Raw genomic sequence first — 15,623 nt, forward strand, 5'->3', positions numbered from 1 at the left:
CCTAATTTTCCATCAATCATGTTACTCTTAGCATAATCAAATGCTGTAACCACAAATGTTCTATCAACAAGTAAGCAACAACTGAAATAAAAAGTTTCTGCTAGAGTTTTCTCAATTTTTTTTTTCAAATAATCTTTTATCCAATATTTGTTCTATTATATTTAGTGATTTAGTTTTTCAAAATAATCTTATAAAATCTTATATTCTATGTATCTTTGCACCTTTAAAAACAACGTTAATTTATCATGAATAAAATATCTTCTATATAATTTATATCCTTAAACTTCAACCAAATCTCCTCAAAACTCTACACATTTCATAAATATAAAATATACCTCATTACCATTAATTGCCGCACAAAAAATAAAAATTGGAAATTCAATTTTGTTCTCAAAACTCTACACATTTTAACAATATAAAATTTACCTTAATTACCATTAATGGCAAAGATATCCACTTTCATCGAACCATATTTTGAAAATTCAATTTTGTTTTTCATCGTTAAAACCGATAAAGTAAAAAGTAACACAAACTCCAATCCCCGCAACAAAAGCATGGCTGTTTTGATGGCGACTTGGAATGTAAATCCCATCCCAACAACCATCAAAGTGGTCCGGCAGGGCGCGAAGGCTAATAACCACGGTTGGCACGTCACCATCCCAATTTTAAAATAATGTCCTCGCTCTCACCTTCCAACACCATACGTTCTGTGGGGTAAGAGGGCGTTGTCGGTAAGTATACACGGCGTTAAGTGCCGTCCAACTTCTCCGTCATCTGTCCTCATTACCTTTGATATACTCTACCTCCCTTGACCAGAGTGCATAATAGGATAATCGAGTGCAGCGCAAAGCAAAAGTCATCGCAGAGCGTATCTATTCTATTCGTCTCGAGTTCGATCCCCTGACAAACACGATCTCAGCGTAGAAGCGACGAAGATGGGCGCGGGAGATGAAGAAAGCCCTCTTTTACCCAAGGAGGAAACCGCTCAAGGAGTAGCAGTTCCTGAACAGAGAGAAGCCGTGGGATGGACCGTGGACGGCCTCCCGGTCGGCCATGGGAATGTCATGGGGTCGCCTGTGGCGCGATCTCAGTGGAATTCGAGCCTTCTCGCTTGCCTTGGCAGGAATGATGAATTTTGCACCAGCGATCTTGAAGTCTGTAAGTGCATCTTCTCATCTGGCTGCATTTGATGTGAATTCCTTTATATCGGTAACGGAGAGCGCGCAATTTGAGCCCTGCGAGATAAATTTCTTCAGTCTTTACATCATTGATTAAATATAATATAATTCTGGATTTTCCTTCAAAGTTTAGAGCCTGTATTAGTCTAAGTCTTAAGTCTATGGAAACTTGGGACAGTCTGATGTGTAAATTATTAAATTTAACTTTCGATTTGGAATTAGTTTTATCAGACTTCAATTACGCGCAAATCCCTTTCTATTGATAAAGAAACGGGTCAATTGACGCCTCTGGTAAAATTTGTTCAATATTTGCAGCAGTAGTTAAAATTAAGCTGTTCTTTAACTAGTTTCATCAAGTTTTAGATCTATATAAGTTGTATTCAATATCAACGAGTAATTTTACCTCGGCGAGATAAGTTTCTTTATTCTTCACAGCAATGGTCAAGTTTAATTATTCTTTGGAATTGCCTGCAAAGTTTAGAACCTATATTAATCTAAATCTTTAGATCCATGGAAGCGTGGGAGGATACACAGTTTAAATCAATAAATCTGACTTTACATTTGGAATTATTATAAATTGACCCTAATCTGATGCTAACTCCTTTCTATTGGTAAAAGAAACAGGGAAAATGACGACTCTGATAAAAATTTGCTCAATATTCAATCACGATTCGCTGGTACTTTGCTAGTCTCACGAAATATTTGTAAACAACGGCGTGCTCACGGGTACATTCACATGTGCATGCCCTACCTGTCATTGGAATTGAACATGTGACTTACAGGAAAACATATGTTCTTATCCCTTAGGTCTACTCAGGTTGTGCAAGTTCTAGAGCTTATATAAGGTCATATTATAGATTAGGCAGACTGGACCGAAATTATAAGTTTTAGACAAGGGAAATTATAAATTCACTTTAAGTTTTCCAGTAACATCCTTTGTATCGGTAACTAAACTTGCATTATTTGATCCCTTTTTGGTTGGAAGTTGCTTTCAGTGGCATACCCGAGGGGCTGCACCACATAACATTACTTACTCTGGCTTAGGTGGCAGTTCTGAGGGGCCAGTCTCGTACCTTCTTAACACGCTTGATCCCTTTTTAAGTAACATTCTTTCTATTGGTAACAGGGTCGTGTCATTTGATCCCTTTTATTGGTGGAAGTTGCTTCCAGAATCACATCGATGTGACTGCACCACATAACATTACTCCCTTTGGCTTAGGTGGCAGTTCTGACGGCCAAGCCTCATCCCTTTTTGACATGCCATTCAGGTGGGGCAGACCACAGAAGAATGGAACCCTGTTGGATTGCCTAACGTTCAGTCAACCTCACCAGTGGACCAATGCACTTATATACGTTCATATTATAGATTGGGAAGACTGGAGGAGAGGTCATTGTTTGAAATTTTAACTTATATTTTAGACAAGAAATTGTAAATTCACTTTAGTTTTGAAGTAACATACTTTGTATTGTAACAGGATTAGGTTGTGTGATCCCTTTTTTTGTTGGAAGTTGCTTCCAGAAACACATTCTGAGGGGCTGCACTGCATAACATTACTCCCTTCGGCTCAGGTGGCAGTTCTGAGTGCCCAGCTTCATCCCTTTTTAACATGCCATTTGGGTGGGGCAGATCACAGCAAGAGTGGAACCCTTTTGAATGGCTTAACGCTTGGTCAACCTCACCAATGAACCAATGCATCTATATAGGGTCATATTAAAAATTGGGAAGATCAGAGGGAAGGTCAAGGGCATCACATGAAATTTTAGGTTCTATTTTAGACATCGGAAATTGTAAATTCACTTTAGTTTTGAAGTAACATCCTGTTGTATCAGTAACAGTACTGGGTTATTTGATCCCTTTTTCTGGGTTTCTAGTTGCTTCCAGAAACACACCATTGTACTTGCACCACATGACATTACTCCCATCAGCTTAGGTGGCAGTTCTGAGGCCCATCCTCATCCCTTTTTAACATGCCATTTGGGTGGGTAGAGCACAGCAAGAATGGAACCTGGTTGGATGGATTAATGCTTTGTCAACCTCACCAGTAAACCAGTGCACCTACATAAGTTCATATTATAGGTTGGGAAGACTGGAGGGGGAGGGTATCTCTTGAAATTTGCAAGTTCCATCTTAGACATGGGTGATTGTAAATTCAATATAGTTTTGAAGTAACATCCTTTGTATTGGTAATAGAATTGGGTTATTTTATCCCCCTTTTTGTTCGAAGTTACTTCCGGCAAAACACCTTGAAGGGCTGCACTGCAAAACATTAGCAGTGTTGTAAACATCAGGATAAAATTGCGAAAACATCAAGATGTTGCGATTTTCAGCCCAGCTGAAAAAATCAGCAATTTTTTTAATCCTGAAAAAGTCATGATTTTATTGTGAATATTGTGAGAAAATTGCTCAACAATTGAAAAAATCGCCAGGCCATGGATAGGGGCAATTTAAGTTGGCTTTTTAAAAATTTTTGTATTTTTTTGTCTATGTTTGCTGATTTTTATCGATATTTTCTCGGTTTTTACAATTTTTTGCTTCTTTGGGCCCCTTCTGATTTTATCCCAATGCCAATGTGAACAACATTGAACATTACCCCTTTTTGCTGAGGTGGAAGTTTTGAGGGCCCAACATCCAGCCCTTTTAGCATACATTTGGGTGGGGCAGACCACAACAAGAATGATAACATGTGCACCTATATAAGGTCATGTTTTAGATTGGGAGTAGCAGAGGGGAGGGCATCACTTGAAATTAGAAATTCTATTTTAGAAAGAGAAATTATAAGTTCACTTTAGTTTTGAAGTAACATCTTTTGTTTAGGTTATTTGACCCTTAATTTGGTTGGAAGTTTCTTCTAGAAATAGACCCCAAGGGGGTATGTATGCCCCTTCCTTCTACTATGGGCTTAGGGTTAGCTAGAATTGTTTCCAATCTATTGATTCCTTGCTTGCGGTCCACATGGTGCTTTGGTTTAGAGATGGCTACAAGCACAATAGAAAATTAGTGAAACTAGGGTGCTTCAAGAACTCGGTGGAGCTTTTGCATTCTTCGGCATTCATGAAGAACATGACCAAATAACTATATGTCAAAAAGTGACTAGAAATAGAAACTCAAGAATGAGATGAATGGTTCAGTCAATGATTGGTAGGGGGCATTGTGCTCATGGTTAGAATTTCCTTGGCTTAGTGATCTAACAGTTGGCATAGGGGTGCCACCTCCAACTCCACCTTTAGTGTGGTCTCGAAATCTCCAAGCGTATATGAGCACATATTTATTTATTTATTTTTTTCCACGAAAAATTAGGGTAGGCCCACTTGAAGGGACCACACCCCTCGGCCAAACTAATTTGAGCCTAACCCCAAGGATGTTGAGGAGAATTGAACCCATGACCTCCCAATGGCAAGGTGTGTTAGCAACAGGACCTCGACCAATTGAGCTAACCCTCAGGGCTAAAATTTTAGGCATTGGGTCTCTGCCTCCCACTTAGCCCGAAGGTAAGAGAGAGGTTGTTGGTACTAGGCCAACCCTCAATATAGACTCATTTAACAATGCAACAAGTTACTCTATTTCAAAGCATAAACATGTCAACTTACAAGACTTGAACATGGGGGAGGAGGATAACAACTATTCCACACAACCACCCAAGCTAAACTGTTAAAATTGGCAACTAGGGGCAAACTCCACGTGGGTCATCTTATTTATGACAACTGGTATTTTTCTTGGATTCCTCTCCCTGAGAGGTGTAGGATTGATCTAAAGATCATCCAATTTTGACATTTACAAATGAAGTTATGAATTTATTTTGATTATGGACAAATTGTTAAGGTCGGCCAACAAACTTATGTAGGCTCAGAAGCCCAACAACCACGTTTATTCATCCACAATGTTTGCTATCAATACATGATGCCTTAACCTCATTTGGACACACTCATCTTTGCACTTCTCTCTCTCTCTCTCCTCATTGATTGGGTATGGATTTTTGGGCCTCTCTCTCTCCACACGTCTGAAATTTCAGGAGAGCGAAATTTTAAGAGGCCGAAATTTCAGGAGATGGAATTTTTGGACAGTTTGACCAAACATTGGCCAGCATGCGTTGACCTCTTTTGACTGTGTTGTTGTGAGGGCTATCTCTGTTTGGGCAGGCCACATTTCTGGGCACAAAAATAAGGCTAAATGTTGATTGTTGACCAGCGTTGACTGTAGCTAGGGTTGACTGCAAGTGGGTTGTTTGACCAGACTTTGACTGGGCTAAATTTGATTGTTTTATCTTGCTGTTTAGAGGCCGAAGTTGATTGATTTGTTGAGGGTCAAATCTGCCTTGTTGACCAGTGTTGACTTTTCTGGTCAGAGCTCTTTTGCTACTGTTATAAATTATCAGATTTATAAATTGTACTATCTCTCTCAGCTGAACTATTAAAGACTAAAAGAAAATTTGATCAAGGGTTTCCCCACATTGGGGTTTGTCCCTTGCTGGTGCCACATCTTGTGTCCTCTTGTCTTGGCTTGTCTTCTACTATTTATGTTTATGTTCTATCTGCATTTTACTATCATGATGATGTGATTGCTAATATGAATATTGATACTGGGCTAATACAGAAATTGAAGTAAAATTGCTTTAAAGCATGGAACATACCATTGTTGCCTAAAATTAACATAAACTCAATTGACATATATGAACACATATTAGAGAGCTATTATATCACATAAAGTAAGTGTAGTGTTTTGCTCTCTGAAAAACATTCATTTTTGTTTTTCAAATGTGACGTGAAATAACGACTTGAATGATTTGCCATGTTGTGTGAAACTAAATGGTCCACATGGGTTTATCTCTTAGAAGGACTGGTTTCTAACAAATGGGAGAAGGGAGCAACTGGTTGTAAAATTTGTAGATTCACTCCTAGGCACATTTGGTGAAGCCACAAAACCAAAATATGTGCTTGATGGTTTCCTTTTTCAACATAAGGGGCATTTGGTCCTAGGCACCCTCAACTATTTCAACATTGCTTAGTGGTTAGGTTGATGTGTGCCAAAGATCATGCAATGTAGGCATTTCTAGTTTCTAGAGGGAATTTCCATATGGCCTTAAGCTTGTAAAATCTTACGTTTGATGCGACACTGGCAATGAATCGTCAATAGTGTTACATTATATATACTTAAATTTCCTAGTAAGCTTCCACCTCCAATCACGCACCTAGCTTAAGGCCCTCGTTTGTCGAGCTTAAGGAAAATATTATATGAAATCAAGCCTTGAATACTATCAATGAGAATCTTGTTAGAGTTGGTTATACTGAACTCATTCTTTAAGGCCGACCAACTCTTTCATTCTCTTACATGAGTATCATAAATATCCTCAACAATGTTAATGCCTTTCATGAAAAGCTTCTTGTTCGAAAAGCAATTTGATTCAACCATAACTACTAGTGACCATCAAAGGCTATGATTGTTGAAAGATATGCTTGATTTTAGAGATTCACTTTTTCAAATTAACGTGTGCTGATTGCTTAATGGCCTCCCAATCCTTCAAAACACGCTTAACAATAAACATCCCTTTAATGAACAATGGGGTTGGGATTATCAATAATGTTTGAAAATTCATATTACTTGTTACTTTTCTATTTAAGGAGACCCTAGAGGTATTGTAGTTCCTCAACCATATTTTCTAAACTTTATGTCCTTCCATGACCTCAATGACTAGTTTAGCATGTAAGGCTTGTTCCTACATTCTTCATTTGTCCTGGGGCATGCCTCAAAAGAGGTGATAGACTTTGTAGAAACGATTTTGTTTGATAGAGTTATCCCTTAAGAAACTTGTAAGCGGTGTTGCGTATTGTCAATAGGCTTTGGATGAGGGAACCCAACAAGAAGAATAGGACACAAGTGGCCCTACTACTTTAACGAAAATTTGAAACTTGGTTGCTAGGGATATGGGTTCTTGCAATCCATCTATCAATTTTCTTAGCTACATTGTGCAACTCCTTAGGGGACACACATGGAATGTGAAGTGGATCCTTGAGAATTGAATACATGCCCAAGATAAATCTAAGCCCATCCTTGGCTTGCTAGCCTCCTAGGAGCATCTTTCTAGATGAAAGAAAGCATTGGGTTTTGGCCATTTGGATTTTGGAGCCAGAGGCTTTTTAAAAGATTTGTAGATAGCGGAATGTTACTTGGGAGCGGGAGCGGAAGCGGGAGCGGGAGCGACCATTTTCAGAAGCTCCCGGTTTGGGAGCGAATCCCGGAGCGATTTTTTAAAAATATATATATTTTTTATATTTTTTAATTTTTGATACATATATGTCAACAAAAACATGTAGAATGATGAATTAGATATAAAAAACATAAAAAAGCATAGATTGAAGTTTGAACCATATAACAACAATCATCTAGAAGTTATAATCTTCATCAACCACGTCCGCAAGTTAGTAACATAGTAACATACAACATATTGAGTCTCATGATTCATCAATCTTAAAGTTTCAAGCTTTCAAAATTCAATATATAACATTTATCATCATTGATCACCAAAGTTGTACTTGTAAGCTAAGTGTAACCATTACAACAAATAATATCTAACATGAAATGAAATGTTATAAAATGAAATGAAATGAAACAACTTTCAACTTTCATGAAGCATCATATTCATAATTCATTACTAATGAGTTATAATTGCCAACTTCAAACTTAAATTGTCATATATTGTTTAAAAAAATATCATAATAAATATGAAAGAGTCAATAGTTATAAAAGCTACTAGAAACTAGAAAAGAGAAGTAAATCTATTATCTATTTCTTATGCTTGGGCCTCTTGCCACCACGAGAAATGTCTAATTTTTTAGTCTTGTTGCAAAATCAGGATCTTTGTCATTAATATCACCCTCCAAGCATTAATATCCAGAGGTATCTTTGTCATTACCTTTGTATCTGTATAGGGATCTTTGTCATTAATATCACCCTCTAAGCATTAACATAAGATAGAAAAAGCATAGCATGCCAAGTCAAGATTTTGTTTGAGTGATGCGTACATTTTTAGAAGGGTCATGATAGAGGAGTTCGACAACCAATGTCACTAACATCAAGGTACATAGAGGGATTGGTACTCTTGATTAAATATGAGTTCCATACCCTAATACATGACAAAATTCAATGGAAACATTGCAATCCTCCAATCCTGAAATCCTGAAAAACTGATAAGTCTGCTGGATTTTGAATGAAATCTAAAATTCTACTTTCTCCATATGAAATCCAATGAGGACGAAACCACTCTCAAACATCCTGAGTCATTTCATGGTAATGTTAAAAATTTAAGTAAAAGGATGAAAATGAAAATTAAAGAAATTGTCACTTTTACTTTAAGAATTTAACATTACCATGAATAGCATATCAATACTAGGGCCTAGACTTGATCATTAAGTTGCCCCACTAAAAAACTATTTGTTTCTTTCAAAAAAAATTGCATTTCGAACATTACTACAAAAAAAAAATGCAAAAAAGGCAAAACGCTCCAGAAAAGGCAGGGAGCGAAATTTTTTTTAGGGAGCGCGCTCCCGACCCGTTCCCGAGTCGCTCCCGCCCGGAGCGCGGATCGGGAGCGGGAGCGAGGGGGTGGGCGCTCCCCCGCAACACTGAGATAGCCAATTGCGTTATCAAGGTTGTATATTTTCTCCAACAAAGTGAGGAAGGAGCATCAATTTTCTGCTCCCATGGTCTGAATTTGAAAGAGAGATGCCTTTGATAAGACCTTGGTCTAGCTTGTTATGAAAAAGATACCCTAAAGGTGTTGCGGCCAATATATCCAAATCATGCGCCAATTTATGACCTTATCTAATCAATTTGAAGAGGTCAATTTTCATATAGATCTTACCTAGTTGTAGAATTGATAAAAATAATTTTCATAGCTTTGACAAAAAATATTGCCAAAACTAAGGGCTTTCAACATGGTAATGATGAACGACCATTCCACTTTGTTAGATGCCTTCTCATAATTAGTTTTAATGGATGTGGCATCCAAATCAAGCCATTTGGCACATTCCATCCTTTCTTAGATAGTGGGAATGTTGTCCAAGATATATCAACCTCTGGCCAAGATTGTCTGTTTAGGGTTGATGAGTTTTGGGAGTATATGTTTCATCGTTGTATTGACCACTAATTAGTTCTTTGATGTATTTGATTCGATTACTAAGCTGGCAGTGCTGATGATGAGAAAAAGTACTACTGGTGGTTGTTTATGCTTGGGATCTGCCATGGTTTCTTGGAAGAGCAGGAAGCATGATTCTATTGTACTAAGCACCACGGAGGCAGAAGATATGGAAACTTGTGCAGTTAGTTGTGAAGCAATTTGGCTCTGTTAAATGTTTGATGAACCGTTTGATGGCGTGTTGGATTTGACTATGATACATTGTAATAAGTTGTATGAAGATTGTCACAGAACCTGATCTTTCATGGAAGGTTGAAGCACAGTATGATTAAGTATCGCTATTTTGATAGATGGAGCAAAATGGAGCCGTGAAGCTACAATATCTCCACGGATGACTATATTTGAAAGATGGAACAAAATGGAGCTGTGAAGCTACAATATCTTCATGGATGAACAGGTAGCTGATAACTCCTCTCAGATTGAGAGGGAGTGATGATGGACACCTATTTTCTCCTTGTGTCATGTACCGTGACCGATTAGGATTGGTACACTAAGTTAAGTACATGGACCCAGATAGGGAGAATGGTAGATTGGATAAGCATCATGGACTGAAATTCTTGTGTCGTGACTAATTAGAGATATTGTCTCTAAGTCAAGTACATTGACCCAGATTAAGAAGAATGGTCTAGTGGACTGACATTTCCTTGTGTCAAGTACTGTGGTGGATTAGGATTGGCACCCCTAAGTCAAGTACTATGACATCGAATTAGGAAATGGTCTTGTAGAGGGCATACTCTGGGGAACCTAGTGGAGTATGTGCCTTAGAGAGGCAGATGTGTGGTGTCATGTTAAAGCCTCCCAACATTGTGCTTTAATCTAGTGGAGAGATAGAGCTTATAGACAAGGCCTTGGTAAATTGATAATGCTGATGATGATAATGTTATCATTATTGATGATGCTTATCAATATGGATCCTTTCTTATAGAATTCTTCAACTTGAGAATATCTTGATGAGTCATTATGAATACCTCCCTAGTTAAGAGGGAGCATTGACTATGGTCGGTCTTCATAATGTATATTTTATTATTATGATTTTGTAAAGAGTCAAAAAGAATTTATTTGATTCAAAAGGAAAATTGTTCTTGTCATGTTCCATTTGGACATTTAAAAGAAAAAAAAGGATTTTTAAAGTATTTTTTTGTGTCCCCAAGTTGTCCAAGTCAACCATTCAAAAGACAAGTCGGCTTAGCCTTTAGAGGCACATTTTTAGATGAAGAGACCACTGTATGTTGGTATCAATACTCCATTTGTGAACCAATTCACAACTCTTTTGCAGAGGAGAAATTCAGAGCTATCTGAGGCATTATTCTTATATAAAATGTGAGCTATCTGAGTCATATTCTTTTGTGGCACGAGGAGGACGTTTGAGGCTGGAGTATAGGCCAAATTTTGGCCCTATTAAGAACAAACACGAGGCATATCTTGGGCAGACTTGTGGCAAATTTCTTATGACTTTTGAAGGCTATTCTTGTTCATGCAGGGCTGACTCGGCACTTGCATAATTGGTCCACTAGTCAGGTTGGCTATGACTTGGATTTCACACTTGTTGACAATGATTCTATAAGGAAAGGATTGCTGGGTTTTTCCCAGGGTCAAAATTGTCTCGTCTCTTTTGCACTGTGATCTCTATTTTCTTGTACTTGAATGGTTGAATTGCTAAAGTATTCTTGCTTGATGAAGATTAAAGAAAGGCTAAAAGAACAATAACATCTTCACAAGTAATTATCAAGATCATAAATTCTAGTTTGCAAATGAATTTCAACACAATACCTTGTAATTGTGATTGTATTTCTTTGTTGATTCTAGATGGGGACTTCCCAAAAAGAATTTGATAAACATACAACATGATACTATCACAAATATCATAGAAATGATTCTTATATTTGCTTTCCCAGAATGTAGAGAAAAACTGATGAATGGGTTGGTCGCTAAAAGACTAGTTTTAATTTTTTTATCAATGGAAAGGGAATTGAAGCTACTACAATATCCATTATAAAAGATGACATATAAAAACCTGGACCAAATCCTGGTGGAGATGATTGTGACAACTTGATGGCATTTGATAGGTTTTGTGACAATATTTGCCCAATTGAACCTCTTAGAATGGTTTATCATACCATAGACCAAGGGAATCCATTCTAACTTAAAATGTTCTGAATTTGATTCTCCATAAAGTCTAGCTAACATTTTAACTAGAAATGTGTAAGGGTTCTTAAATTGTCCAATTGGGTAGAGTTTAGTTGACCTAGTCTTAAAAGTTACAGAATCATCTATCCATTCCTTTATGCATGCACCAAACCACATCAATTTTCAGTTCCTTTAGTACTTTTTTTCCGAAATCAATCATGTATTCCTGATCAAGATAAATTTCAAGATAAACTTCAGGAGGACTCAAATTGTACATTGATTGTAAAACTTTAGGCTTCAATGAAGCTATAACTTTGTTGGAACGATTTACTATTAAACGTGTTTGAATATGAGCATGAGATATAGTCCAACTTACCATATCATTGCGTCGAGTGACACTCTCCAGCCCAGTATGGTAGAGATGTTGTAAAGTACTGTCTTGTCATGTTTAACATTTTGACTCAGTCAAATTATGTTAAACACACACATGGCATAGACAATATAGGAAAGATAAACATGAGATTATATTTATTATTGACAATGATATACATTTATAGTACATTCGTGTGACCGTTGGGTTCCACATCCAAAGGTCTCTTGGACTCTCATCGCTGTTCACATTCTACACCAACCCATAGAGGATTAGGTGTCCAACATTCCCCCCCTTAATCTGAAGGGTTATGTATGAGTCCAAGAAGAGAGCTGTAATACAAAATGTGCAAAAATGCATGGCTAGGCTGAATGTGCTCTCTGAAATGTTGGTATAAAGGGCAGTGGTTTAAGGATGACCACTAACATTGGAACGCTTAGTGCAGTTCCTAGAACTCTTCCAAGTTTGGCATGAAGCTCAAGTCTTTTGCTAGAGGAAGTGCTCCTGATGTTTTGAAGAGGGAAACCTTCAACCATGAAAGGGAGGTCTCACCCCGCATAAAAGGGAGAACCTCAACCTGAAAAGGGAGATCTCAACCTGTGATGGTTTAAGGATTACCAACAACTCTGGAATGCTTAATGCAATTCCTGGAACTCTTTCGAAACTGGCAAGACGCTGAAGTCTTCTGCTAGAGGAAGTGTCCCCAATTCTTTGAAGAGGTATCACTGACTGAAGGCATGCTCAGGGGCATATTTGTCTTTGGCTACAACTCCAAATTTGGTGTGGCAGGTTGTGGCTTAGGCTCGCATGATGTGGCTTTGAAGCTTGTAGATGACCATCATTTCCTCCCTGTCAGATACAAGGTGAGAAGATGAAGAAATCTCAACTGCAAGACTTTTAAATATTCGAGAACAAATCTTGTTGTATGAGTGAAATATCTTCTTGGCTGTTGAAGCCCATTGCCAAGAAGCGATCCATCCAAGATGAATAATTGTTCTTGCAGGATGTTTTCCTTGAAGCATCTATTTGAAGAATGACTGGTTTTATGACAGTGCTTACATGGATGAAGATCAAAACAGTGATCTTTCATATGGCCAACTCGGTCACAGTGTTGGCATTTCACAATCTGTTGTTGTTGCTGTGGAAGAGGAGCAGAAGCTAAAGGTGAACTGTCATGAAGGAATCCAACACTCTGAAACTGGATGGGCTTTGAGTAATCTGGAATAAGAAAGGAAACGTCCTTGTCATATCCAAGACCAATTCTGTGCTTGTTGTGGACAAGCTCTTCCCAAGGTCTAATGATGGGCTTGGGAAGTGCAAACTAAACATTTGGATCTGCATGTAACTTTGTTGCTTTATTGGGCACTGGATCTGAATCGATTTCAACAATATTGACTTGCTACTTATGGGAGTCTGTTTCATTGTTCTGAACCAGTGTTGCGGGGGAGCGCCCCCCCCCCCGCCCCCCCCTCGCTCCCGCTCCCGATCCGTGCTCCGGGCGGGAGCGGGTCGGGAGCGCGCTCCCTAAAAAAAATTTCGCTCCCTGCCTTTTCGGGAGCATTTTCAGGAGCGTTTTGCCTTTTTTTTTTGTAGTAATGTTCGAAATGCAATTTTTTTTGAAAGAAACAAATAGTTTTTGAGTGGGGCAACTTAATGATCAAGTCTAGGCCCTAGTATTGATATGCTATTCATGGTAATGTTAAATTCTTAAAGTAAAAGTGACATTTTCTTTAATTTTCATTTTCATCCTTTTACTTAAATTTTTAACATTACCATGAAATGACTCAGGATGTTTGAGAGTGGTTTCGTCCTCATTGGATTTCATATGGAGAAAGTAGAATTTTAGATTTCATTCAAAATCTAGCAGACTTATCAGTTTTTCAGGATTTCAGGATTGGGGGATTGCAATGTTTCCATTGAATTTTGTCATGTATTAGGGTATGGAACTCATATTTAATCAAGAGTACCAATCCCTCTATGTACCTTGATGTTAGTGACATTGGTTGTCGAACTCCTCTATCATGACCCTTCTAAAAATGTACGCATCACTCAAACAAAATCTTGACTTGACATGCTATGCTTTTTCTATCTTATGTTAATGCTTAGAGGGTGATATTAATGACAAAGATCCCTATACAGATACAAAGGTAATGACAAAGATACCTCTGGATATTAATGCTTGGAGGGTGATATTAATGACAAAGATCCTGATTTTGCAACAAGACTAAAAAATTAGACATTTCTCGTGGTGGCAAGAGGCCCAAGCATAAGAAATAGATAATAGATTTACTTCTCTTTTCTAGTTTCTAGTAGCTTTTATAACTATTGACTCTTTCATATTTATTATGATATTTTTTTAAACAATATATGACAATTTAAGTTTGAAGTTGGCAATTATAACTCATTAGTAATGAATTATGAATATGATGCTTCATGAAAGTTGAAAGTTGTTTCATTTCATTTCATTTTATAACATTTCATTTCATGTTAGATATTATTTGTTGTAATGGTTACACTTAGCTTACAAGTACAACTTTGGTGATCAATGATGATAAATGTTATATATTGAATTTTGAAAGCTTGAAACTTTAAGATTGATGAATCATGAGACTCAATATGTTGTATGTTACTATGTTACTAACTTGCGGACGTGGTTGATGAAGATTATAACTTCTAGATGATTGTTGTTATATGGTTCAAACTTCAATCTATGCTTTTTTATGTTTTTTATATCTAATTCATCATTCTACATGTTTTTGTTGACATATATGTATCAAAAATTAAAATATATAAAAAATATATATATTTTTAAAAAATCGCTTCTGGATTCGCTCCCAAACCGGGAGCTTCTGAAAATGGTCGCTCCCGCTCCCGCTTCCGCTCCCGCTTCCGCTCCTGCTTCCGCTCCCGCTCCCAAGTAACATTGCTCTGAACAGAAACAGGTTCAGAATGATGACTCCATTGTTGTAATTCTGCTCGCTGTAGCTGAGATTCAAGCTGCAAAAAGTCAATTTTCTCTTGTGCATTTTGTAGATAGACCTGAATGTCTGTGAGAGAAACTTTGCTGACTTTTAATGTATCATGAGTAGTAGACAATATCAGAGTTTTGAGGAACTCTAATACTTCATTGATTTTAGCCATTTTCATTGAAAAAATAAGGTGAATTTCACAAATACAGATTCTTGATCTCAAGCCATATATAAATAAGCCAAGTCGTAAAGATATATAATCAGTTCAAAATCACAATTGAATATGATTGAACATATGAAATATGCAAGCCTTCAACGTATTTAAAGCAGCATACAATAGTTCCAGGTTGTGGAATTTCAACCGCCCCCATTCAATTTTGAACAATACAATGCCAAAGAGATTGCCTTATTCAATGCTCAACGCTCAACATTCAAATGTTGATGCTAATGCACCAATACCCAATGGAATACAACTTTCTCAAAGTGACTTGAAAGCTCAGATTCTAGTTGCTTCAAGAGATTCTCTTCATATAGTTCAAAAATAACTTTGCTAAATAAATTTGTGTTGTGTTGTGTTGCAGTTCTATGCCCTAATATATGTATGATTGACTTCTCATTCGTGCCTCGCCATTTGAAAAATTAACCACATCGATTAGCATAATGAAACATCTTCAACAGCTTTCCTCAGGCGTTCAGAGTCTTCAGTTGATGTTAGCGTTGGCACTAGAAATTAACAAAATAGTTGTTGGTTGTACTTGTTTAGAAAACTAGAAATTCCCTATGCAAAGAG

The 15,623-nt window shown here is 37.4% G+C and overlaps 1 protein-coding gene across 1 annotated transcript in view; it reads left to right on the forward strand.

Annotated features, from left to right (window-relative positions):
* The first annotated feature begins 730 nt into the window (after positions 1–730).
* Positions 731–15,623, forward strand: part of LOC149160154 (cell number regulator 8-like) — a 42,498-nt gene continuing 27,605 nt past the window's right edge. Inside the window, exon 1 of the mRNA XM_089436641.1 lies at positions 731–1,158. Within this exon, the coding sequence (XP_089292767.1) occupies positions 936–1,158 (223 nt within the window). The 5' untranslated portion in view covers positions 731–935. The remainder of the gene's footprint in view (positions 1,159–15,623) is intronic.

Source organism: Pinus tabuliformis, chromosome 5_2, assembly GCF_031772625.1.
Source record: "Pinus tabuliformis cultivar Carrire ecotype Pingquan chromosome 5_2, CPIR1, whole genome shotgun sequence".
Taxonomy (NCBI): domain Eukaryota; kingdom Viridiplantae; phylum Streptophyta; class Pinopsida; order Pinales; family Pinaceae; genus Pinus; species Pinus tabuliformis.